The sequence below is a fragment of the Stylophora pistillata genome, chromosome 1 (genome assembly GCF_964205215.1).
Source record: "Stylophora pistillata chromosome 1, jaStyPist1.2, whole genome shotgun sequence".
Lineage (NCBI taxonomy): Eukaryota > Metazoa > Cnidaria > Anthozoa > Scleractinia > Pocilloporidae > Stylophora > Stylophora pistillata.
Genome location: NC_142519.1, coordinates 58,623,034 through 58,647,372, shown reverse-complemented (window position 1 = coordinate 58,647,372; position 24,339 = coordinate 58,623,034). Strand labels below are relative to the sequence as shown.

The 24,339-nt window shown below is 38.7% G+C and overlaps 3 protein-coding genes across 3 annotated transcripts; all 3 read left to right on the top strand.

Moving 5' to 3' along the window:
* The first annotated feature begins 262 nt into the window (after positions 1-262).
* Positions 263-3,561, top strand: LOC111344748 (uncharacterized). Its single transcript, XM_022952000.2, has 2 exons — positions 263-430; positions 1,971-3,561. The coding sequence occupies exons 1-2, from the start codon at positions 326-328 to the stop codon at positions 2,733-2,735; spliced, it is 870 nt and encodes a 289-aa protein (XP_022807735.2). The 5' UTR covers positions 263-325; the 3' UTR covers positions 2,736-3,561.
* On the top strand, positions 415-10,694 carry LOC111344747 (serine protease 27). The gene is made up of 9 exons (XM_022951998.2): positions 415-430; positions 4,678-4,715; positions 5,535-5,585; positions 6,351-6,464; positions 7,468-7,578; positions 8,148-8,207; positions 8,686-8,901; positions 9,529-9,776; positions 10,312-10,694. The coding sequence occupies exons 2-9, from the start codon at positions 4,691-4,693 to the stop codon at positions 10,618-10,620; spliced, it is 1,134 nt and encodes a 377-aa protein (XP_022807733.2). The 5' UTR covers positions 415-430; positions 4,678-4,690; the 3' UTR covers positions 10,621-10,694.
* A 1,029-nt stretch (positions 10,695-11,723) lies between these two features.
* On the top strand, positions 11,724-24,049 carry LOC111344743 (actin-binding LIM protein 2). Its single transcript, XM_022951994.2, has 16 exons — positions 11,724-11,880; positions 12,003-12,107; positions 14,925-15,108; positions 15,450-15,562; positions 15,898-16,024; positions 16,617-16,710; positions 17,111-17,198; positions 17,618-17,685; positions 18,615-18,645; positions 19,163-19,293; positions 19,672-19,726; positions 19,988-20,028; positions 20,447-20,477; positions 20,898-20,956; positions 21,561-21,632; positions 22,013-24,049. Exons 1-16 carry the CDS (start codon positions 11,877-11,879, stop codon positions 22,124-22,126), a joined length of 1,317 nt encoding a protein of 438 aa, XP_022807729.1. The 5' UTR covers positions 11,724-11,876; the 3' UTR covers positions 22,127-24,049.
* The last annotated feature ends 290 nt before the right edge of the window (positions 24,050-24,339 follow it).

Genomic DNA, 24,339 nt, shown 5'->3' with positions numbered 1-24,339 from the left:
ACTTCACGGCTGAGAATTTGACGCGGCAAAATCAGTAACAAAAATACGGCCCTTCGTCAGCAAACGTCTACAAACTTACGAGACTCCTTTAATGAGTAAATCTGGACGAAATTTCTCGATTTCAGCGTACAGATATGGCTTTCAGTTGCCAGATTGGTTAAAAGACCGCTAATTAGATATTCTTTTTTTCTGCCGAGTTCCTCTGACTTCAGTCAGGCGTAGAGTTCTTTTATCAAGTTCGACCTCTTTGCCAATCTTCATCTTAATCTGCATAACGTGAACATATCATTGCTTTAATGATTTACTGAACTAGAAACGTCCAACAATGTCTGTCTTCAGAAAGTGGTTAAAAGTTGTATTGGCTGAGGAATTTCGAGTCAAAAGCCTATTTCTGAGGTTTTCAAGTCCAGAGCTGTTTTCCGAATCACCGGTGAGCATGTACAGTAATTTGAAAATAGACAAAGAACTGCAACTTCAAAACGAAATCAATTTGCATCGAGGAGGTTTCAGGATTGTTCGGTGTTGAAACCATACTAATTGACAATATTTTGGCATTTCCTTTATTTCCCTACCCTTATACATTTTGTTTTAAAAACGAACTGTCAGATCTTTTTTGCATTTATTGCACTATCCACGGTGTTTGGAGGAAAGAGGGAGATCCCAGACCGTCAGTAGGTCCCTCGGGTTGCAGCTTTAAGAGTATTGTTGACCGCAAACCTTTTAGTTAAGGTGTGTATTTCTTTCTCAAGAGTTCGCTCAACCCCTTCATCGAAGTAGTTTGACGGTTGAGGAATTCTGGTTTCAATCACCAGTTAGGTGAATCTCACCCTTTAGTTTACTGCGTTAGTATAGAATGTTCTAAAACTGTAAATTTACATAAAATCCCTCCTGATAACCTTAAAATAGCTGCATAGTTCGAAATCTTTGGGTTAAAAGTATTTTCTAGGACCGCTATTATCTTAAATTAATATGCCGATGTATTTTAACCGAATTTCGATGAAAACAAGAACCCTTCAACATATCTGTGGATTTAAGACGGTATAATCCAAGACATGTTTAATATTTTGTGAGTTTTCTTTAATTATTGTCGCTACGGTTCATGACAAAGGGAGCCAGAAATTCTTCAGGAACGGAAAGTACGTTTCTTCCATTCTTCATTTTTTTACACGCCATTTGAATACATATCATAGGCAACCAAATAGCTGATCTCATAACTCGAAGGCCGCAAAGATGCAGACAATCGCGCGGGAAGGAAAGGATGCTTTCAATCACGCCTCAGTAATTTCATCCACAGCTACATCGACATTTATTAAGTTTGGTAAAATCTGTACAGACATCACACCAACTATTATTACACAAAGACGTAAAATATATACAATACTCGGATAAGATTGATGAAAAAATTCGAATAGCACTCTTACAACTGTATAATACATAATATAAGAATATGAAATAAAAGCGTCTATAACTGTTGCCTGAATAGGGGAGTAGCTTGGAAAACAAACCAAGAAGTTTGACTCAACTATTCCTGCGGGTAGCTTATACCATAGTATTATGGTTCCTGAGAAAAAGTAATAAAAATAAATGTTCTTTGTCGCCTTCAGTCTATAACGATAACTCCCTCGAGTTCTAAGTTCAGAATGGGGTTGTAAATAGCTAGCTATTTACATCAAAATCAATTTTCCCACGGCTAATTTTAATTTAAAGGTTTAGCTTTATATCCGCCTCGACTCCCCATTCACATTTGAACCAATCAGAAATCCATACATTTTGACGTAAAATGAATGGAGACGAGGCATCTCAGAGTTGTGATCCGACAACTCTTCGGATTCGATCGGCTCCCGCGATGAGACCCGACAATTGTTGTCGGGAACGTAAACCTGCCGTATAGATGGAGGATAACCCCTTTTGTTTTCCATAGAGCGTTTTAATGACTGCGATGATAATTCATTTTCTTGAATCCTTTCCAGTGGTTTCCATCATCGTTATTCATCATCTATCGTCTGGTTATTACCGCGTGGAGTGTAATTGTCACGGTGGAAAGCACGTTCGAAACGTCTAGTTATTTATGGCTGTTACAGTTGGATAATTGGAGTATTTCCTTAAGTTGTTTGTATTTCGTTCTCGCCACGCTCCTCCCGATCTACTACACTGTCAAGGCATACAAAGATCAAGAAAACAAAGAAATCCCTGAGAAAACAGAGAAAAGTTACATGGCTGACGATGAACACGAGAATGAATGTGAGTTGTTGTGGACCGCTAACGAGGAAGACGAGTCGCACAGAGAACTGCCGCGCCGCGAGGACAGATTACCGTGTTACCATGCGGTACTCTGGGTCTTACAAACTCTGGTGGGAAACAGCATATTAGTTGTCATCCTTTGTTATGCCATACTGGAAGAACAATTTAACCAGTTAGAATTTGCTAAGCTCCTGTCTATCTTTATTTTTATGGTTGCTGAGGCAGTTTTCAGTTTCGCACCAATCAGATTGCTTCATTTTCTTTATTCGTATGTGTTTTCTTTAACATATGTCCTTGTCGTTCTTATTTACTACTTTCTGCTTCTCGATAAGCTTGTTCCCGAACTTCCTCGATTCGTAAAAAGAATAGACGACCCTCTCTCTTCAACAGTGGTTTTCATGATTTTGATCGTTGGGCAGCCGTTGTTTCAATTGCTATATTTTTCAATCCATAAGCTGAACTGTTACGTTTACTTCAAGTATCATGGTTATTAATGACTATTAATAACAATAAGAGTGCAGTCACCATTTTGTTACAATCGAAAGTTAGGTGAGATAAGCCACGCCCAAAAATTACATAGTACTTTCAATAAGCAGGTTTGGATAGTCTGTGGTATAAGCTTTAGTGAGTATCCCAAAGTCTAGTCGCGTCCCTTAGTAACAGATCACCCAAGGTCTTTTGCTCTCAGCACAAACTGCACGTCAAGGGTTGATCACATGTACTTGGCAGAAACAGTGGAGCCACTGGTGCAAAATGCCCCCCTCTCCCCATGAATACTAAACGAATACTAGCGACTCCCCTCCAGAACATGGCTTTGATGCTAGACAGTGTGTGCATATCTGAAACTCAGTGCTAAGCAATTTATGTCTTCTTTCGTAAATAGACTAACATTTAAACACGATTTAGAATACGTGATTAGCGAGCCGAGTTTTGGCTCGTCTTTAGCTGTTTTGAGGATATAGCTCTTTGGCATACAAAGCTTTGCTTTCATGTCTAAATTGAGCACTCTATCTAGGATGAGTTACTGCTGTTGCAATTGCGCATGCTCGCCAGTTTAATCTAGTTTGAGCACTCTGGCATGGCTTAGACGATACCACAAAGGTTGGGTCGTTTGGGGTGACCGTATCGGTTCTCTCCCATCCTAGCATTAGCAAGAATTAGGTTACTTGAACTTTTACTGCAACTCTGAGTTTCACGCCTCTTGCGAAGCAATCGTCAGGCAACTATATATATATATATATAAATTTTTTAGAATTGTATAGTGGCTATAGGATCTGTAGTTTTATCTTACGACAAATAAAGACTTATCATTCTTATGAATTTCTTAAATGAAAAACTTTTAAGGACCTACAGAAAGCATAGTATTCCATGCATTGTTTAAATACCTCTTGCCAGCATATGATTGAGGCATCCCATGCACTGTATACCCTATCATGTAAAGTGCATAGAAAGTGCGCTCTCCCTTCTTCCTTCATCCTTCCTCCCACCATACCACACCGTCATGAATTTAATCAATTAAATGCAGTTTGCAAAGAGGCATCTACAATGAAAACAAATGAAAAAAACAACAACATCAACAAGAAAAAAGCTTGGTAATGTTTGGAATTAAGGTTTTCCCCGATTTTAGTTTTTCATGAGCGAAAGTTGTCCTAATGTTGATAAAGGCGATTGCAATGAGCATTGGGATAAGTTGTTTTAATTGTGCGAATGGCACAGAGGACTTTGTTTGACTAAATAACATCTGTGAGATTTTGAAATCAAACAGTAAACGGAATCGTGTATTTGTTAAGAGTAGGAGTTTTAAGGTATCATATGTCAATATTGCTCGCATTTTATCTAATTCTTTAGGCACAAAATGACTAATAATCTTATTGTCGTAATGTACCATTCAAAAACGGAACTTTCATCATCCTTGTATTTACTAAAAAGTTTCTTTTCGATCAAGCAGGATATCAAAGAAGGGATAGGAACTCGTTACATGAAATCTCTAGCAATCCTATGAAAAATAAACATTTAACCACCCAATCGCTTTCCACGACCCTAACTCGTGTGCTCTTACTTGGTTGACAGAAAGCTCCTAGTGAAGTCACTCAATGCCACCAACATGAGTTCTTTTCGTAACACTGCTTGTTACGATCGAATGTAAAATGTTAAGTTGAAAGCCGGACTGCCAAAACAAACATTTAAATTTATAATAGAGAATTTTTTGTTGATTTTGTTTGCAGCTTTTTACACAAAATCGACTGCCTGTTTGGCTTTAATAATGAAACATCTTTCACTTTCAAACACGGATAACATTTTATTTAACGTTGCACGTATTAAAAAGTGTTTCAATCCTCTGGAAAACTCACCAGGGCAGTAAAGATTGGAAGTAGCATTCAAAATGTTGATCTCATTCTCATCGCTGATCTTTCTGATTTACTGCGCTTACTTTAGCCAAGAGAGAGAGATGAGCTTACAGGAAGGAATAACTGGTAGGTGACCAAGTTAGCTGACAAGCTATATGCTTACTGTGGTGCCTTCTCGTAACATTTTGCTATTATCTTTTTCGTGTGGATACCACTGAAGGCGAGCCAAGGGCCTTCGACTCAAAAAGAATTTCTCAGTGAGAAGAACATGTTGCATAAAACTTGTAATTTATAATAGCAGATTGAAATTCGGTGGTCTTTATTTACTGTTGTTCGCTTAATTGTATTCATGAACGGCTTCTGAAAGCTAAGTCGTGGAGCTTACGTTTCTGGAATATAGATTTATTTGTGACACTAAACTAGTCACTTGTCTTGAGATGGAGCCTAAGGTTGGCGAGGTCGAACAAGCCCAAATTTTTGTTCAGCAGGCAAATGAATTTGTATTTCTATCATCTAGAGTCTATGATCGACTCGAAAAAGTTAAGGCGTCTCCCATTTCACTCTGCGCCTCTCGTCGCCTTTGTTCAGCTGTTAAAATACGTAAAACAAAGGCCTATTCTGCGCATAGATTTATCAAGAAGAAGAAAAAAAATTGTGTTTGTTTTAACCCAGGTAAGAGGGGAAAAAAGACAATGGCCAAATTTATCCAAACAAATAAATCTTTTCTTTTGTTACCCTTACAATGATGTGAAGAAATTCTCAATGGTCGATTGCTGACAAAAACTAAACAGGTTTGTCAGCAATCGACGCGAATGCTATTCTTTATTTGGGGAGGGTCAAAAAACAACGTTTGATTCATATATCTCTTGTTTCAACCACTGAAATTCAGACAGGAAAAGTGTCAGTGTTATTTTATGAGGCATTCACTATTGCTTCTGCATTCAGCAGGATTAGAAACCCTCAGTGATGAAAACAACTCCAGGACCAAGCGGGCAGGTCTGTATAATTGAATGTCAATCTCTATACTGTTTCGCTTCGCCTAGCCCAAAAGTACATACAGGTATCAATTTAGTATGTGGACAAGCAACACATTTTGACAGATCGGGTAAGGGTCGCCAGCGATCGATTTGAAAATAAATGTATATCAAAAACAGGTTTGAAGAGATAAATCGTTACATGCAGTATATGCAGCGAAAGCTATTTCCCAAATGAAAGCTAGATGCAAACGCTGAGATAATTACGTAACAACAAATTAAAGAAAGCGGCCCTCATAGGACATGCTGACTAAATTAAATTCTTAAGGATCTAACCGGTACGACTGAATAGAAAATTCGGTTGTGTTATAAAAACATACACGGAACCGCACATTAGTGTTACTAACAGAAGGTCAGAGTCAACTGGTCGCTGTGATACCTCTGGTTTTTATGTGACACCTAGGAAGTTTGTTTGCTTTAATTTACTCCAACATAATACCAACTAAGAGGCCCCTGGATTAGATCCTGCACATGGGCACAATTGGGACAATCACGTGTTGCACTCTTGAACAGCAACTTACTTTAATTCAATACGCATTTCCGCGCGCGCCGGCAACAAACACGACAACAGCGGTATCATGAACAGCACGAAATGATGCGAAGGTGTTTTGAACATCAAACAGAACCTTTGTTATCTAAAATGCCCATGCGCTGTCATTAGGAGTATTTGCAAGATATTCTCAGGTCGACGGAAAGAAGTATCTTCATTTCCCTTGTTTCTTCACAGCTTGTGAGGATCTAAACAGCTACTGTAACATCTACAAGCCTTACTGTAAACACACAGAATATGTAGACTTTGTCAAAGTCAACTGTAAGAAGACCTGTGACCTCTGTCCGAAAGGTAATTTTTGATCATTCAAGAGCTTTAACCGCTGGTGGTCTCAATATCTACTTGAAGTACACGTCTCTGTTCAACTCCCCCTCAGATTTACCAGAAATACTGAAGAGAGCTTCTGTCTAAAGCGTATCACCCTTACAAAAATGTACAACTTAGGAGCTATGTGAAATAGCAAACGTGTATCTGGTAAGGCGACTTAACACATCGCATAAAGAACAATGCAATTGCGTAAAAGTTCCACAGATGCTGTTTTTCGGTCGAAGAGTGCTCATATATCCATTATACAGACGAGAGGAAACGAGGAAGATCCTTTCACAAGTCAGAAAGACTGAAATAAAATAATTATCCATAGTAATTACAAGAGCTCCCAGCTACATACTTTGTTCTTCGAGCACTTTCTGCTCTATCATTGTCCAGTCACCTCAGCTCTCAGTGAGATCTTCAAGGGGTGGGTTACCAATTGTTTCGTACCCACGATCGTTTCGTACCCAGTCGTTTCGTACCCAACTAGGACCATTCGTACCCAGCCAGTCGAGTCATATCGTACCATATCAATAAAGTATGTTTTCCGTGTTAAGTATGTTTAAGGTAAGGTCAGTTTCTTAATTTAAATTGCATTATTACCTGCATTAAATCCAGTTTTAATTTATGTAGCGTCCATTTCTTACACGCGACTACCGAATGTGAGACCTGAAACCGAAAATGCAATAGTTCAGTTTTTTCTGCTAAGAGGGTCACGAGTATCCACCGCAAGAATTTCCCTTGAACTTGCATCTTTCTCGCTTGAATCGACCAACTGCAAAAGTCGATATCTATTCACCCGCTCGCGCGGTATTTCAAATGAAAGTATACTGGGGCGGGTAAAAATCGACCAGTGGTTCGGGCGCGAACCCACTCAAACTGGACACGAATCGGCTGAATCGGTTTAAGCTAGAAGCGACCGTGGCACGGAACGACTGAATATCTCTGAGTATACCTGGATACTTTCGTTGTTTCTTATTTACAGCATGCTTAGACCGTGTTTCCTACTGCCACGTGATCAAGAACCGATGCACGGACCCTGTTATTGGAGGCTCAGTGAGGCGCTTTTGTGCAAAAACCTGTGGGGTGTGCGTAGGTACGAACGGCAAATTATAAATCCCTTCGAGTTATTGAACAAACCAACGAACGAGCACATAAATGTTTAAACTGAACATTGGTCAGGTTATTGTTAAACTATAGATTCAAGGCAAGCTAAGTGGTCTACGTTTTTTTTCAAGTACTCTTCATTATATGAGCTTACTTCTTTAACAGGGAGGCTCCTCAAAAAAGGAGGACCTTTCAGACTATGGGGTGAACTCTCAGCTGTTGACGTAATGGTAAAGAATACTGGCGTTCAAATAAATAAAAGGGTCAAACGGCTACTGCAGCACAGCTGATCCAAAATTAGTTAAACTTACTCAGCTGAGGTAACTGCTGGGGATTTGAGCGCTAATACGAAGGAAATCCTTGCGGAAACAAAGCGTCATCTATTTTGTTTTGATAATAAGCATTAACTGCACGAAAAGTTTTGTGTAACCATTTTGGATGCCGTGACGTTCCATGGTCACCAGTATCACTAGGGAAGGCTTTCCCGCTCTACATCTCAAAATAAAACATTCCCTAGTTCAATAAATTCATTTTTCATTCGTTTCCTTCAATTTTTAGTCACACCACCAACTATACCACCAACAACGATTCCTCGTACAGAACAGCCTATTGACCAGGGTAAGTTAACATACCTGTATCAAAGGTCGCAGCAGAAACGAGATTCATGGGTCCCCCATTCCATCCCCGTGATTAATGTCAACAATTTTCAGTTACAATAATGATTCGATTTAGAGCAAGGGCGCTTATTTTGTTATGGTACCTCTAGGAAGGGAGCTTATTCGAAACAGGGCGCTTATTAGGGGACAGGGCGCTCATTTTGTTTTTGAGAAACAGCAGAATATGCGAAACAAAGCCTTGATGTTTATTTGAAAAGGAATAATAACAGAAACGGTATAAAAAACTTTTTTGAAATGATACTTTAAGTGAGCAATTAAAGGAAGATAAATAGATAACGATCGAATCTTGACCACTGGGATGTCAAATTTCTCTACATTCCATGCACCATCTTAAAATGTTAAGTTCTCTCTCTAAAACGAACTTTTCCACGGGTGATCTCTGTTCTAAAAACTAACCATTACACTCTTCCCTTACTTAGGGAGCGTGGAATGTGGCAGGAAAGCGGTCGGTAGCAGAATTGTGGGGGGTACAAACGCACGGCCAGGGGCTTGGCCATGGCAGGTGACAATGGACTATAAGGGACATTCTGGTCCTCACTGGTGCGGTGGCTCAATAGTGACCCCGCATTATATCCTTACAGCTGCTCATTGCTTTGGTTCGGGCGATGACCCCAAGGATTACAGCATTGTTGCAGGTAGGGAAGAAGTTTGTTTTAACTTTCATTTTTCTGGGTTCAAGCCCGATTTGCTGTCTAACAATAATTCTCCTCCGACGGTACCAATTAATGGGTCCTGGCGAGCTTTTAAAGAGGTTTGGCATAGTAATAAGTGGTCACCATTATTGAAACATTATCTCGTACAGTTCATCACTAAAAAGCTCGAAAACAGCACTAATTCTGATCACTCCTGTCCGTGGAAAAAGCCAAATCTGTGGCGCGAGTAAAAAAAGAGTTAATAAAAAAGAAAGTTGATGTTTGCACACCCTAACGTGAACTCTTTTCGAGCGCCTCACTTCCAGATATCTGTGCGACGCGCTAGCATCAATTTTTTTCTGGCTACTTTTTTTACGACTGACGCGACGGACTCCGCCGAAAGGGAGGGACTCCAACTATTCTTTTAAAACGATATTTAAGTTCTCTCCAAAGCAGGAGAGCAATACTTCCTCGTGATTTTAGGATTTATGCCAGTATCTAAACAACTGCGCACCTACCCCTCCCCTAACACAACATTCCTGCAAAGTTGTTATCAACTCATTGTTGTTGGTTGGGGGGGAGGGGTAGGAGCGCAGTACCTCAGATACTATATTAATCCTGATATTTCAGGTGAACATGACCTTAACGCAGTGGACGGATTTGAACAAAATACGACAATACAGGAGATCATCATACATCCTAAATACAACAGGATTGCGAATCACGACTACGATGTGGCACTGGTCAAACTAAAAAACCCCATAAGGTACAACAATCACGTACGACCCGTGTGCCTGGCTAAATCAGACTTTGACACCGGAACAAATTGTTATGTAACTGGATGGGGTTACACTTCTGAGGATGGAAGCATTGCACAGGTTAGTGATAAACATGAAGTTGGAGGAGGGGAGGAGAGGAAAAAGGGAGGGAGGGGCGAGAGGGCACGCGTGAATCATGTAATAAGATTTGTATGATATTAGTTAGTTACCAAACGCACTCCAAGTACTGCCGCCCCTCCCATCCCCCTTCCCCCCCACGCCACTCCCTGTACGGTTCAGTAGTGCGAGCTCAAGCTCAACTGTTCCGAAATGATCGGGTCTCGTCAACATGGCATAGCAACACCAAATGAGTCACCAAGGCGAAATGACAATGTTTAACTAGCCACAGATGCGAGTAAACGAGGCCTCCTGGAGAAATCCAGAAATGCCGTCGTTACGATGAATAACTCGTGAACATACCACAATCGTTTTTAGAAAGATGTGCCTGGCAACTCCAGGCTGAAATAACAACAAATTGGTTGAAAATCGTTCGGACAAAAAATTTAATTGGGCTGACCTGTGACAATGTCGAATCCGGAACAAAAGTGAATGAGCTATCATACCTTACACCATTTGTGTTATCTGCCACTTCCAGATTTTGCAGCAAGCAATAGTGCCCCTTGTATCACGTGAAAAATGTCAAGAAGGATACAACGACTTGGGATACAAAATATCAACGCGCATGCGTTGTGCAGGCTACAGTGAGGGAAAAATTGACGCATGCCAAGGAGACAGTGGTGGACCACTGGTGTGCGTAAGGAACGACAAGTGGTATCTTATGGGTGTCATCAGCTGGGGACAAGGATGCGCGCGCAAAGGAAGATATGGAGTGTACGCTGACATGATGGATCTCAAGTTCTGGGTCCAACAAACCATTAATAAAGGATATCAAAGTAAAATATGAACAGGAAATATTGTTTTCCTTTGATTTCAAAACATCGAGAATAAAAATATCTAAATAAAACGTTATTCAATGGAGTGTCTAGAATTTAATTTGCTTGAAAATCAGATGAAAAAAACATTTTTGCGAGTCATAAACTTTTATAAACGGAAAAGAATAAGGCAGAAACCTTTTTAAGCCTAAAATTTTTGTCATTCGTTTTACTTATTCATCATTTACTTCCTTTCTTGGCCCTGATTCAATCACTTTAACAGCAGTTTACGACCTTTAACTTGTGATTCTCAATTCGTCACTCATAGACACAAAATAAAATTGGAGTTTAGTTGAACAATTATTCACAAATTAAATAATTAGTCAGCTAGAAATTACTAAAAAAAAAACCCGCTTTTTTAAGCCTTTCGATGTTCAGGTCTCTTAGACGTTCTTGGAAGCCATGCAACTCAATTTTATACAAAGGCAATTTTAGAGATACAACAATTTGGGAATTAACCTCGACCCCATTTCTTCAAATTATCTTGTTTTTATCCAATTTCCTTTTCGTTATCCTTGCTCACCGATATATCCGCCTCCTAACTGTCAAAGCTAAGTAGCTTAGATTACCCCTCAACGAATCCAAAGCGTTTTGATACCGTTCAGCGCACTTTAGAGAAAACTACGTTCGTTATTAAAGAAACCTATACGACTCTTTGTTTTCCACCGTATTTATAAAACGCACGTTCTGCACTGCGCCTACCGCCTACCATTACCTCAATGTCACGCAATTCAATTGCAGCTCCGATCCCTTGTGAAAGGAGGGAAAACACTCGAAACAAACGTGAAAAGAGCGATGACCCAGCGAGGAACCTTTCTAACGAATGAACTAACGGGAAAAAAATGCGCTACATAACATCTCAGCAGTACTATAGAAGAGTCACTCTTTTATCTAGTCGATGCGAGAGAGAAAGTCAATTGACTGTGAATCGATGTGACGAAAATTTGGTAATTCTCTGCTTGACACTTGAGGCTAAATTATTTTTTGTCGAATACGTGATGTGATGTAAAGAGAACTCAAATAATTTTATAAAGCGCGCAAAATATGCTGGGTGGGTAATTTCCGCTCGAGGACGGAAAGGCATTGTGGATCGTGTATTTGGGGGTGGATTTGAATTTGAGAGATCGCCGACGGCTTGCTCGTGCTGTCTTTGTTTAATAACATTTCATTGTGCTTTTACAAATACACAGGATTTGTCCCGAAGAGGATTTCTAACTCCAGAACATCAATGGGTATGTAAGATCGCAAACCAAAGTCAAGAATTAATTTTTACAGTCCTCGAATACCTCGCGATTTTAAAGTTTAGAGCTCAGTACATTTCGAGTTGTTTTCTTAAGGATATCTTTTATCTTAGACAGGGAATCCTCGCTGCGCTGTTTACGATGTAAGAAGGTTTGCACAGGAGAATCGCTGCGAGTCAACGATCAGCTCTTTCATGCCGACTGCCTCGTTTGCTTGGGTAAGTAAAACAGTAACGAACGCAGATTTGTAGCGAAATTTTTGCCTCCAATCGCGTATCGCGTGTCATCGCTATTCATTCGGCACAGAAATTTGCATGTTTGAAATTCACGTCATTTTTTTGTCTTTAAAATGGACGATCTCTGGCAGTTCAAATGTAGTATTAACAACTATTTTGCGGGATTAGAATATTGGATACGTTTCGCATAAAATGAAGGCATGTATCCCGTGTGATTGTTTAGTGCTTGTCGTCGATATGTGTCTACAGCACTGCATAGGCTTTAAAAATGCTTTAAAATTGTCTTAAAAGGTTCGTATCGCAAATTTATTTTTAAATAAATAATCAAATGGCTAACGTCTGAGTGGTAAATCTTTTAAAGGCGATTATCTGATGTGACGCCTTATTTTCCGATCCGCTGTAATTTTATTTAAGGATCTCGACCTACGGGAAAAAGGCAGCGAAATCGAATTTTCTGTAATGAAAATTGCACGAAACGTTTTCAAAGGCATCATTATTATTCATGATATTCATATGCAACTCAAGTCGTTGTTTATATTTCCACCCTCAAAGCTAACAAAATAAAACTGCAGGTATTGTTTGGCGCCATTAAGCATTTTAAAACATTGTAATTATTTGTTCGCCGTTTTCAGTTCGGCGTTAATTTGAAGTGTGTTGGAGCCAGTACCAGCATGTGTAGACAAGTTTAACTGAAAGTTTAACCTTCGTGTTAAATGGCCCGAGAAATGCATATTAACGCGTAATAAACGAATTTGAACTTCACTATTCCTGAACTGTGAACTTCGAAACTCAAAAAACCAGAAGAAAACTTTTTTTTTGAAAAAATGTCATCGATTAAATGTACTGAATGCTTTTATTTGAACCCTCACCTTGAACCCCAAGTTTAACGAGTAAAGCGTAGATTATTTAGTCTCAGTTTGATAGCAGTATCTCTTAGGAATTAATTAAGCCACGAGTGATATTGTCTTCACTAGACCTTGATAGATTAATCAATCATGTGATGAAAGGAGTGATTGAATTACAAAGCGGGCAAGATAACTCTATTCGTTAGGGAAGGATAGTAAAGTTACGTGAGTTCATTTGAAAGTTGTAAAATAGACTTTCAGTCTTGATTGTTTTTAAAAATAAATAAATAAAAGTTGCAAACAGAAGGCTTTAACAAGGTTTTTTGCAATTGCAAAGTTTTGAGCAATTGCAAAAATGTGTCAGTGAAAGAGACATTTCTTATCAAAATTTTCTTTGTGTGTTCTGACTCATACAGTATCATCCAGGACATCTCATTGAAGACAAAAAGATTTGAGCCGGGAGAATAATTATGAGCTCACTCATGCCTTGAAAATGTAATAAAACAATGCCTCCTTTTGGAATTCAGCTTATATTAATTGGCTTGTTGAAAGAACAAATTTATAAGATATTTGTCCACCTAACTATGTGCAAATTTAGATGTTTTGGCAAAAGTTTGGTGGCCCGAGTGAATTCTTTGTTGTATCATATGGCCAAGGGCTGGACTGGTTTCCAGTGTCTAGCATTATCTTTTCTAATAGTTTAGCCTGGCCAGTCATCCATGCACTGAAACCACTTCAAATGCAGCCACTGTTTTCTGAAACTAATTATTTTTTGAGATATTGGCTGCATTTGGTATTCTTATGACCTAGGACACCGATGCTCTGTGCGATAATGAAGGTATAATGAAGTCTGACAATATACTACAGTAAAATATATAAATTATGGGTTCGAAAATCATTATTACGACATTTTATAACTTCTCTAAACAATTTTCGGTACTGAGAGGGATAATCCGTGTAACAATCAAAGCTTCTAAGGTTGACGATCAATTTCTTTATTCTCATGATTTTAATGAATGATTCAGCAGTTTTACTGTAAGGAGAAATAAGGTGCTGGTCTCTCCTATTACCTTCTGGTTTTATGCACTGCAAAATGTCCATTTGTTTCCAGTGTTATAGAAGAGAGATGCTTTGTTTAAACTATTCTCAGAAAGTAATACCAATACTTTGTCCCACAAATGGGTGATGATGAACAGACAAAGCTTTACACCCTAACATCAGTATGCATATTCTCCATACTGTTCTCTTTACATTTCCTAAGGTGCTGACAAGGAGAATTTGTTTAATAATCAAGAGCTCCTTTAGTTCATGATCATTTCCTTTATTCTCGTGACCGGAAGCTGTGAATCAGGAGTGATATTGAAAGGAAAAAATAGGACTTCATTCACTCATAGGGTTAAAGGTTGAGGGTGTTCTCTCCATAAAACTCCAAATACTCTCAGCTAGATCTAATGTACAAGGAATTGTTTTATGACTTTAGAGAAAATCTAATGGTTAATGGGTGATGCAATTGTAACATCAAAATGCATTTGAATTTTGCAGGGAAATTCTAGAATAGCAACCTTAATTACATGCACTTAATTAAATCTAGTATTGACCCACAAAATTTTGCTTGATTAGCTTGAAGTGCCTCATGAAATGTATTTGCTTAGTCCTTTCAATACAAAGATCTAATATCTGATTCCTATCAATTGTTGAGATCACAATATACTGTGTGATCAATAGTGTTTGGTTTGATTGCTAATATTAAGATGTTGGCATGACTTGAAAACTATGTACCCCAGTTCATCATATTAGTAACTCACATTAACTTTCTAGACACCAACAACTCTTGCCATAACAGAGGTATATAATTATATGCATCTGCCACCAGTAGACGCAATACAAGAATAACATCAAATGCTATAACCACTTCATCCTAAAAAGTATTTTTATTGTTATTTGATTAAAACAGTTTGCGGCAAGGATTTGGCAAATATAGGTTTTTTTGTGCAAAGCAACCAGTATTACTGTCCAGAAGACTTCCAGGAACGTTTTGGTACAAAATGCTTCATTTGTCATCTGTTTGTGGAAGGAGAAGGAATTAACGTTGGCAACAATGCATATCATGTACGATGCTTTGTTTGTACTGGTTGCAGGTGAGGTTTTTTTTAATGTTCTCTTAAAGTTTGTACTTCAAGCACACTGATTTTACTGTAAACTGCTGTATATAAACCATGGACCTATACAACTTCATAAGTGGTTTTAAGAGGGCCTATAAATGGATTAGGGCTTACATCAGAGGGGGCTGATATAACCTGAATGCAAGAAGCACTCTGACTCAAGCTTTAGCAGTGTTGATCAAAAGATAATTTTGCATTTACTGTCAGTGGCAGAGTATCTTGTAATCCTTCATTTGATGTCAAAAAATACAACTATCTCACACCGCTCATTCGGTGCATTCAGTGTATTCAATCACTATGTTTTGCATTTGTTGCAGAAATCCATTTCCTCCAGGTGAGAAAGTTGTTGCAAAAGGCAACCATTACCTCTGCCAGCAGTGTAGCACTGCAAAGGAAATAAACGATGATTCAAGAGGACACAAACTGGATAGTAAGTTCAACTGAAAGTTGACCAAGGGAAAGTCAAGTTAACCCTTTACAGTAATGTTTATACATTACCCAGCAAAGAGTTAATCAGAATACTCAAAGTTATCAGGTAGAAGGTATTATCTTGATCTCGCACCAAATTCTCACAACTAATTTACAAGAAAATGGGTAGCAGTTAGAGGAGAGAATTAACACTCGGATCTTGGGAATTAGAGGGTTAAAATAGTTCTAAAGGTTTTACACCTTTAGATGTCAGATAGAATTCAAACCACTATGTGTACATTTATTGAATAGTTAGCTTTCCTGCTTCAATTTTTTATTCTGGAAATTTCTCCTTAGGGTGTGCAGGCTGCGAGGAAGATATTCGCAGTGGCCAGTCGTTGTTAGCCCTGGAGAAACAGTGGCATCTTTGGTGTTTTACATGTACAAAATGTGGTTGCCTGCTGGCTGGAGAGTACATGGGCAGGTTAGTTATATGAAATGTACCAGTAATTACTATTTCATTTTCAATTGGCTGTTTTTCCTTGTTTGTGCACAATACTACTTGCTTAGATTTAGAGTCAATCTTTTTGCCACAATGTGTGTTCTGTTGAGATCAACCATTTTAGCTGTGCCACTTTAGCTCAGCCCAGCTGCAGTTTTTTATCCAACACACAGAGGAGAGGTGACATTGTTTTTCTCAGTAAGTCCTTAATTCTTATCAAGTGCTTTAAACAGGAGCGTCATTGCTCAAAAGATTGGGCGACCATTTTCCACATCATCAACAATAAATGAATTATTACATGACATACAATCTTCTTCATGAAATATATGAAAGCAATCCTTGCAGTAATGAACCCTTACTTATTTAGTAGTGGAAATAAGGCCTGTGAAGATCACTTTCATACATTTCATGAAACTGCAGTACACATAAATTATATGATTTTCACTGATATTTCAAATTCATTGTTCATCTTCTTCATGTTTCTCTGAATAAATTCTTAGCTTTAAGTAGTAAATTGTGATGGATAGGAGGTCTACAAGTTTATTTTTGTTTTGTTTTGTTTTTTTCTTTTCAGGGATGGAAAACCTTACTGTGAGAAAGATTATCAAGCAGAGTTTGGTGTGACTTGTGCTGGCTGTGGTGGATATATCATTGGAAAGGTCCTACAGGTAAAGGAACAATGCAGCCATATTCAAATAGTTTGGGTAAACACTGTCAAGGGAGGTTAGAATTGAACAAAGATAGGAGGCAGAGGTCAGATTCAACAGGGGGGGGGGGAGGGGGGGAAGCTGGCCTCAAGGATGGATGATATTAGCATGAACTACAAATTGCACATTTGAGAAAGTTGTGCTTGGTTATACAAGATCCACAAATTGTTTTGTACTGGTATTTCTTCAATCAGATTTGTTGAGTATTTTGTTGAAGACTGTCAGAAAGTAATTTGTAAACCAATCAGCCTTAAACCAATGGTGCAGCTCTCTTTTGCCATTCCCCAGTTGTTTGTGCTATTCCCATTAGGGACAATTGGGATAGAATCACAAGAATTGTGGGCTGATTTGTTTATTTCAGGCTGGTGAAAAACATTATCACCCTCAGTGTTCACGCTGCGCAAGGTGTCATGGAGTGTTTGGTGAGGGACAAGAGATGTTTCTGCAAGGTAAGGAGATACAATATATGGATCTGCTGTGGAAACTTTATTGTCCAAATTATTACAATTTTTTGTAAGTGTGCTGGCCTGGTAGTGGCAGTGAATTTTACCTTTGGAATTGATACACTTTTGAAAAATCTCAGCCCTATTGCTAAATTGAGACGCTAAACTAGCTAGAGTAATCAAGGGAGAATCTTTCAAACTTTATCCACATCAATGGGGTGGTGGAATTTTGTGGTAAAAGTTTAGTTAGCTAGATTCTAGTCACAGCCAGGTAACTAATCCCTTCTCATGTCACATTGGTTTTGAAAAGAACGAGGATGGCAGTCAAGATCTCAATGACCAACCCAGTCAAGTTGTCCTCACTCGTCACTCGTATGAGGCCCTCTGTGTGATCAATTGATGATGTCTCTCAAATTTGTGTACAGGATCTGAAATTTGGCATCCAGATTGTAGTTATGCAGCAGCGCAGAATGGTGAACTGGAAACAGACTCTGTAAGTTACCCATCAAAACTAAAATAATTTCAAAAATGCATTATGTAAACGTAACTCATAGTTTTTTGGTAGTTGTTGAAATTGATGACTTCTGGTAAGTGAGGACGAAATAGATTATAAATGATTTGAATTGTTTGGGGTGGAGATGCAATGGCCCAGCATACTGGCCCTCTGAGTATTGTTCTTGGGCAAGCTATCACTTACGTAGCACTGTACCTCGCTCAATCCGGAAGTATGAGTGAGTATCAGGGAAACTTAACAAAATATTTTGGGTGCTTGCAATGAGTTAGTGTTCCGTCCTGGAGGAGTAACAATATCCCTAGTCGGTTCTTCAATGAGAATTATAACATAACCAAAGTAAAGCGCGCGCTCTGATTGGTCAATTTAGCGTCCCCCATTTGCCCATGGGCGTACGCTGCTGACGTGAGCAAATGCAAATTAACAAATGGTAAACACCACAGTGTACACTATTGAGTTATGGATGCACGCGGGAGGTTGCTAAGCACGAAAGAAGCGTAAGAGTCGCTCGAGGCGATAGCCGAGAGCGACTCTAGCTTCTTGAGTGCTTAGCAAACCTCCCAAGTGCATCCATAACTCAGTAGTGTAGCTGTGGTGTTTACCATTTGTTTTATAACATAACATTGATACATTGTAGCTAAAGAGTTCCCTTTTATTTAATAAATCTTACGTGGCCAGAAAAAACAAGCGCGCGCGGAAAAATAGTCTTTGCATTTGCTCACGTCAGCAGCGTACACCCATAGGCAAATGGGGGACGCTAAATTGACCAATCAGAGCGCGCGCTTTACTTTGGTTATGTTATAATGTTCGATTCCCCACAGTTACTCAGTTTTATTCTGTGTTCCACGCTCGGGACAACGCGAGTAACATCGTTCATTATCCCAACCAAACTTTTCATCTTTATTTCCCAGGGAGGTCTACGCAATGGATATCAGTATCCTGGTAAGAACTTCAATTGTTCATATGAAAAGAGAGCACGTTTCAAATGAGTGTCGAAATAGTCCGGGATTATTTTGGTTTTGCTTCACTTCGCTCTGGGATTGGTCCAGAAAACTTGCGCCAGTTCCTTAACGAATCAGATGCAAAACTAAAACCAATTGCGACTTGATCGTCCGCGCTTTAGGGAGTTTGCTTATATCCTTTCTTCTGATTGGCTGTTGTGACAAATTTGATTTCGGATTCGCGTTACTTGTTCTAATACAAGTTTGCTACCATTTTCGAGCTATCATAAAAGGCTATTTATTTCTACACGTATTCTTTAACATAAAGCATTCAAGTTTGATAAGACAAAAAAACCGTCGCATTTTCCATCAGAACCAAACAGCATAAACGAAACCAACCCCGGCACGTTGCGTTGTGCTACCCTAAGATGGTAAAATGGCACAATCGCGAAATTATGAAGGTCAATATCTTTCGTATCGTTCTAAGTTTATTAACTAATTTTATGGTGAATTTGTAGAAGAGGAAGCTCCCCGTCCCCCCCCTCCCACAAGAACTTCAGCAAGTCGCGTATCAGACTGGAAAGTGAAGTACACGCCTCTGAAAGAAGAACAAACTTACAAGCCAGCGGCGACTTGGAGAGTAGAGCAGGTGAGAGAATGAAGAAGAATGTTACATGAAGTATTTGTCAGTCCGTAGAAATCAGGTCTATTATTACAAGTAAATGCCAGACATGACTACTTGTAAATCAGATCAAATTTTCATTAGCTCTGGTCTAGTTTAACAGAACTACGGTAAAGTAAAAAGTGACCAACCCATGATTTCTCCTCTCAGTTTCACTAGACTGACATTTAGACAAGTAATGAGAATAAAGAAAAAAATCATCACTTCCTGATTCCAATTATCCAATTTTCAGAGCTATCATTTTAAGAAATGTATGACAGATACGATATAGGAAAAATTCTGGATATTGAGAATTCAGGATTGAAAGGGTTTAGAATGAAATTAAAGACGTTATTGTTTCTCTAGGAGGAACAATCTCGCTATCAGTCAAGTCATACCTCAAACAAAGACACTGGAGCCTGTAAGTATTCGAACTGCAACCGTTGTAGTATCGTATCATGAATGCCATAATTGCTCAACTAAAGGCCGCTGATGGAAGTAAAACTACCAAAAGATGTCACCTCCCCCCCACTCTCCCTCGTAGGAAATAGTAGGGTATAAAGGGTAAAGTGGCGATGAGCGTTATTTTTTTTTTCTAAGTTGCAGTAGGTTTTTAAACTATGTTTTATTGGGGCTAAAGTTGACGGTTTGCTATATTTATTATTTTTACCCCTTCATCTAGATAACAGCGGTTCATACAGAGAGATTACTGCCAGGCAAGAGGTAGGAACGCCAATGAAGTAAACTGCAAAACAAAAAAAAAACTATCAGAAAACACTGCGGGGTTTGAACAAATGCCTCCTGGATAACAGTTTGGCGCTATTTTCGACGAAAGCACTGAGCTTCACGCTTCAGATTGAGAGTGAGGCAAACCTTATTGGGCTCTTTCCTCTCGGTGCTTTGTCAGATAAGCCTACCTATCTTCAGAAGATGAAAGTATCATTATTTTAAATGTTATGGCAATTTACAGTTACCTTTTGTGTTTCAAGGAACAAGTTTGAGTTTTTTAATTGCTATCACTTTGTAAACTAAAATTTTTGGTGACCTGTGGTTGTGGCTGTTTATTTCTAGCCGCATAAGCCTGATCTGTCAGCTGTATTCTATCCCTCTTAAATCAATCCTTTTTAATTTTAATTTCAAGGCAAGTCTGAATGAATCACCTCGAGGGATAGGTAAGAACATGTTTGTGTTGCACCTCTAACCCTCTCCCTTCTCAGTTGAAAAGTGACTATTGTTTTTTATAAGCCAAAACGAGGTAATTTCTTATTGGTTAAAAAAGAAGTGTCCCACCTTTATAAGGAATAAAAACGTGAGTCAGAAAGCTAGAAACTCCGAGCATATCTAATAGTGACCGAAGGTCTTTCAATGTACTCCGATAACCACCCGAAGGCTTCTCGATCTACTCCGATAACCACCCGAAAGCCTCTCGATCTACTCCGATGACCATCAAAAAACTTTCGAAATTCCTCTTAGTACTCAGATTCAAACATCTAACTGGAATAATATGGATTCAGATATATGTACAGGAGTTCCAATATTACTCTAGGCTTTTCATTGCAATGACATTTAAATGGCAAATGAATTTTTCGTAGGTTCGCAAGACTCGTTAGATATGGAAGAATTTGAAAGAAGTGTCGACAAAAAACCCCAGGTGGGTGGTGTTGAGGATGAAGGGAGACTGTGAGGGAGGGGTGAGTAATATGAGAGGGAAGGGCCTGGAACCAACTGTGTACGATTGTGTTAGGCCGCTTGACTTAAGTGTGATTGGTTCGTCTTTTCGTATAGGGTAAAAAGATTCGGCCTCGATCCGAGAGTAATCTTAGGCCCTTGCGCTCTTGTCGTTTGTTGCGTTAATGTCGTGAATAATAAGTTGTTGGCATCTCAACAGATGTCCAGTAACGATCGACTCATGCTTCTTGAGGTTAACAACTAACAAAATCACAGCTAAACAGACCAATCAGTTCACAAGGACCGGACATACAACAGTCGACTGACAACAACTTTTCACTTGACTCTGATGATGACTTCCGCTAAAGGGTTGTGAAAATGTCAGTTACTACATCCGACAACGGTCCTCTTGGACTTCTTAGGACTACCCAGTCCTTCACTTGGACAACCAGACTACAAAATCTAATATAACTCACGGGCTCAAAACCTTATTTTCATAATTCCGTGCAGAAACGCTGGACAAAAGAGCACTCAGCGAATGTGGTATTTCGTCAAAATTGATTTCATTTTGTTTTCGTCGTTCATAGATTTACGCTTACAAGGATCTCAAAACAACAAACTACAAGTTGCCACGAGGAGCGGACAAGACGAAACTCGAGGTGAGTCTTTTCACTTCGCTCTGGGAAATCACTAAATTTGCCTTATATTTCACAACAATTTGATCGTTACCTACGAAATATTTTTTCGCTTTTCTTATTGGAAATGCAGTCCGACTAAGACTTTCAGCTAAGAGTGATATTCCCTTTAAACCAAATTTACAAACTTAGTTCATTCGACATTATAAGAACTCATGAAAATTCCAAACAAAATGTTTGCTTGAAAAGGAATGTTTCATTCGACCTCAGGCATGGGTCTTCCCTTGTTTTAGTTTACTTGACTTCAGAATTATGTGAAGTGCCACCTTGGGCCAAGGAGATAACCATTGCATTTCAGTCAATCAATTTAAGACTAAATGTATCTTAACCTCGTATTTTTTCAGTCGTATCTCTCCGATGAGGAATTCCGTGAAGTGTTTTCAATGTCGAGAGAAGAGTTCTACAAGCTGGCAGCTTGGAAACAAGTGTCTCGCAAGAAAGAAGTTCTATTATTTTAGATATGGTTCGTTTACAAGACAATTTATTTTATACGTCACAGCTTCTAAGCCGTATTCTCCACGTGAGCAGGCTTCAATCGATTGTCGGAAATAATCCGACACTGCATTGGGTTTGCTTCGTATCGCCACTTGATTGGTCCAGAAAAGATTGCGCCACGCTTTAGACCAATCAGGGGAAAAACGAAAAAACCATCGCGGCCTCCCTGGCTGCGTTTTCTCGCGCTTAGGCCGGTTACAAGGTTCAATTCTTTGTTTTGATTGGCCGTTAGCTTTACTTTGATTTTGGTTTTTTTAAGAGTCGATCCAGTGAGAAACCTTTAAACTGGAATGAAAGATTTTAAGGTGCGATATGAACTGGGAGGAAATTTTCTTTCAACCAGGAGTTTTTCTTTGACTATTTTTAGCAAATTGCTTTACCCTAGATGAGTTACTCTTTTAACTAAAAACCAGATGTCTCTTGGAGCTATTTGTTTTTTACTCTTGAATCAAGATCTACAACTTTCCTCTCTTGAACTGAAGCGCTTACTTTAACCCGTGGCGAATGATTTCAGGGAAATGACCAGGAGCTTAAACATTCTGCGTTTACAAATAGGCAAGGTGACAATTGCTTGGTCAGCGAAACTTGTTTTAAAGAGTCATCTGCCAAAATGCTTCGTTGAAGCACTCGTCAAGTGTCAGACCTTTGTTCTAATTGAGAACGGCGCGAGAACTCAGTTATTACGTCAACAAAATAGTACAACAGTCTGTGCAAAAATCACAGGCTCATTTGCCAGTTTCCCGACTTGAAAATGAAAGTTCGGACAGTCGCATCTAAATATTAAGGCTGGTAGTCAATCGCTGGCGATAGTCCAATCAGATGCACATCTACACGAATTTCAGTTGAAGAAAGATATGAAAAACTTAATGGAGATACGTAAAAAGAATTTTCTTTTCAGTAATGAAGATTGTGAATCATAACAGATCAGATTTGAAATTGAAAAAAGGTTACCTACAAATAGTGGTCGGTACTAGTTGGGATATATTTTATATAGTTCGTGAGCTGGTGAAGAGGTCAAGAAATCATTCTTCAAAATGGTGGTTGAAATTAAATACGTATCCAATCTTTACAAATGTATGTATGACAGGAACAATGGCCGCCAACACCCCTAGCCACTTAGCATGCGTTTACAGACCTACTTCTCTTCTCTCTGTTACATCCGTAAACGAGTCTGTCGCGTAGGCTACCAGCCGCAGAAATGTCTGTGAGTTTTGAAATAAAAATTGATTTATCTTAACATCTTTCTTGATAAAAGTGTGTAAGTTTGACGATTTGAAGCGCATTTGAAGGTTGTACAACAAATATCCCGTTTGGTCTTAATGAACGCTTACAATTTCGGTCGCCATATCTGAAGAGTGATCGAACTCTTTCTAATCAAATTTAATTTGGTTATTTACGTGAAACTTTTGTTGATTTAACGTGTTACAAAAATGATTCCAATTCTAAACACTTTGTGCCATTTCGTTCGAGTGAACTATTTCCCTCTGAGTACGCCATAACGCCATGTATCTTTTATTCGAGATTGTAATAATTTGTAATTTCAAAATTTCTACAAATGCTTCACCGCTACTGTTTGTGTTGCCTATCCAGCGAGATTCTAGAGATTTTTAGTTTGGAAAGTTTTAAAGTAAAGCAGTATATTTATGTAATTTTGGGAAATTTGTAATTGAATAAATATATCATTGAAATTTAGCTCTAACTCAATAGTAGGAATAAAAGAATTACAATTTATGCTCAGCAAGAAATTCGTATCATATCTTTGAATCAGTTGGAACTAATAACACAGAGGTAGTTACAAAGGAATAATTTTAACACATTCAATCATTTTACCGTTGTAGCTCTACAACTGATTTAATAAAGAGTGCAATAAAGTTGAATGAATACAATCGAATTACTTATGTTTTGATTGACAACGTATTTTAAACAGCTCTTGAATGGTGAAGCACGCGCAGATATGTCCGTTCACTTTTGGCTAATTGTAATAAAACCCGTGTCTATTACACTATCGTCCTCACAAAAAATATAAAACGATAAATAAAAACTGGAGGAACAAGCAACCTGCCACCGTTCCGTTTAAGGTATTCCTGGAGGCTATTTTAAAGGAATTGTAACGGTACATTCACAGCTTCTGTTCTTTGACTTTAGAAATATTTCACATCAAAGATGGCCTGGTTAG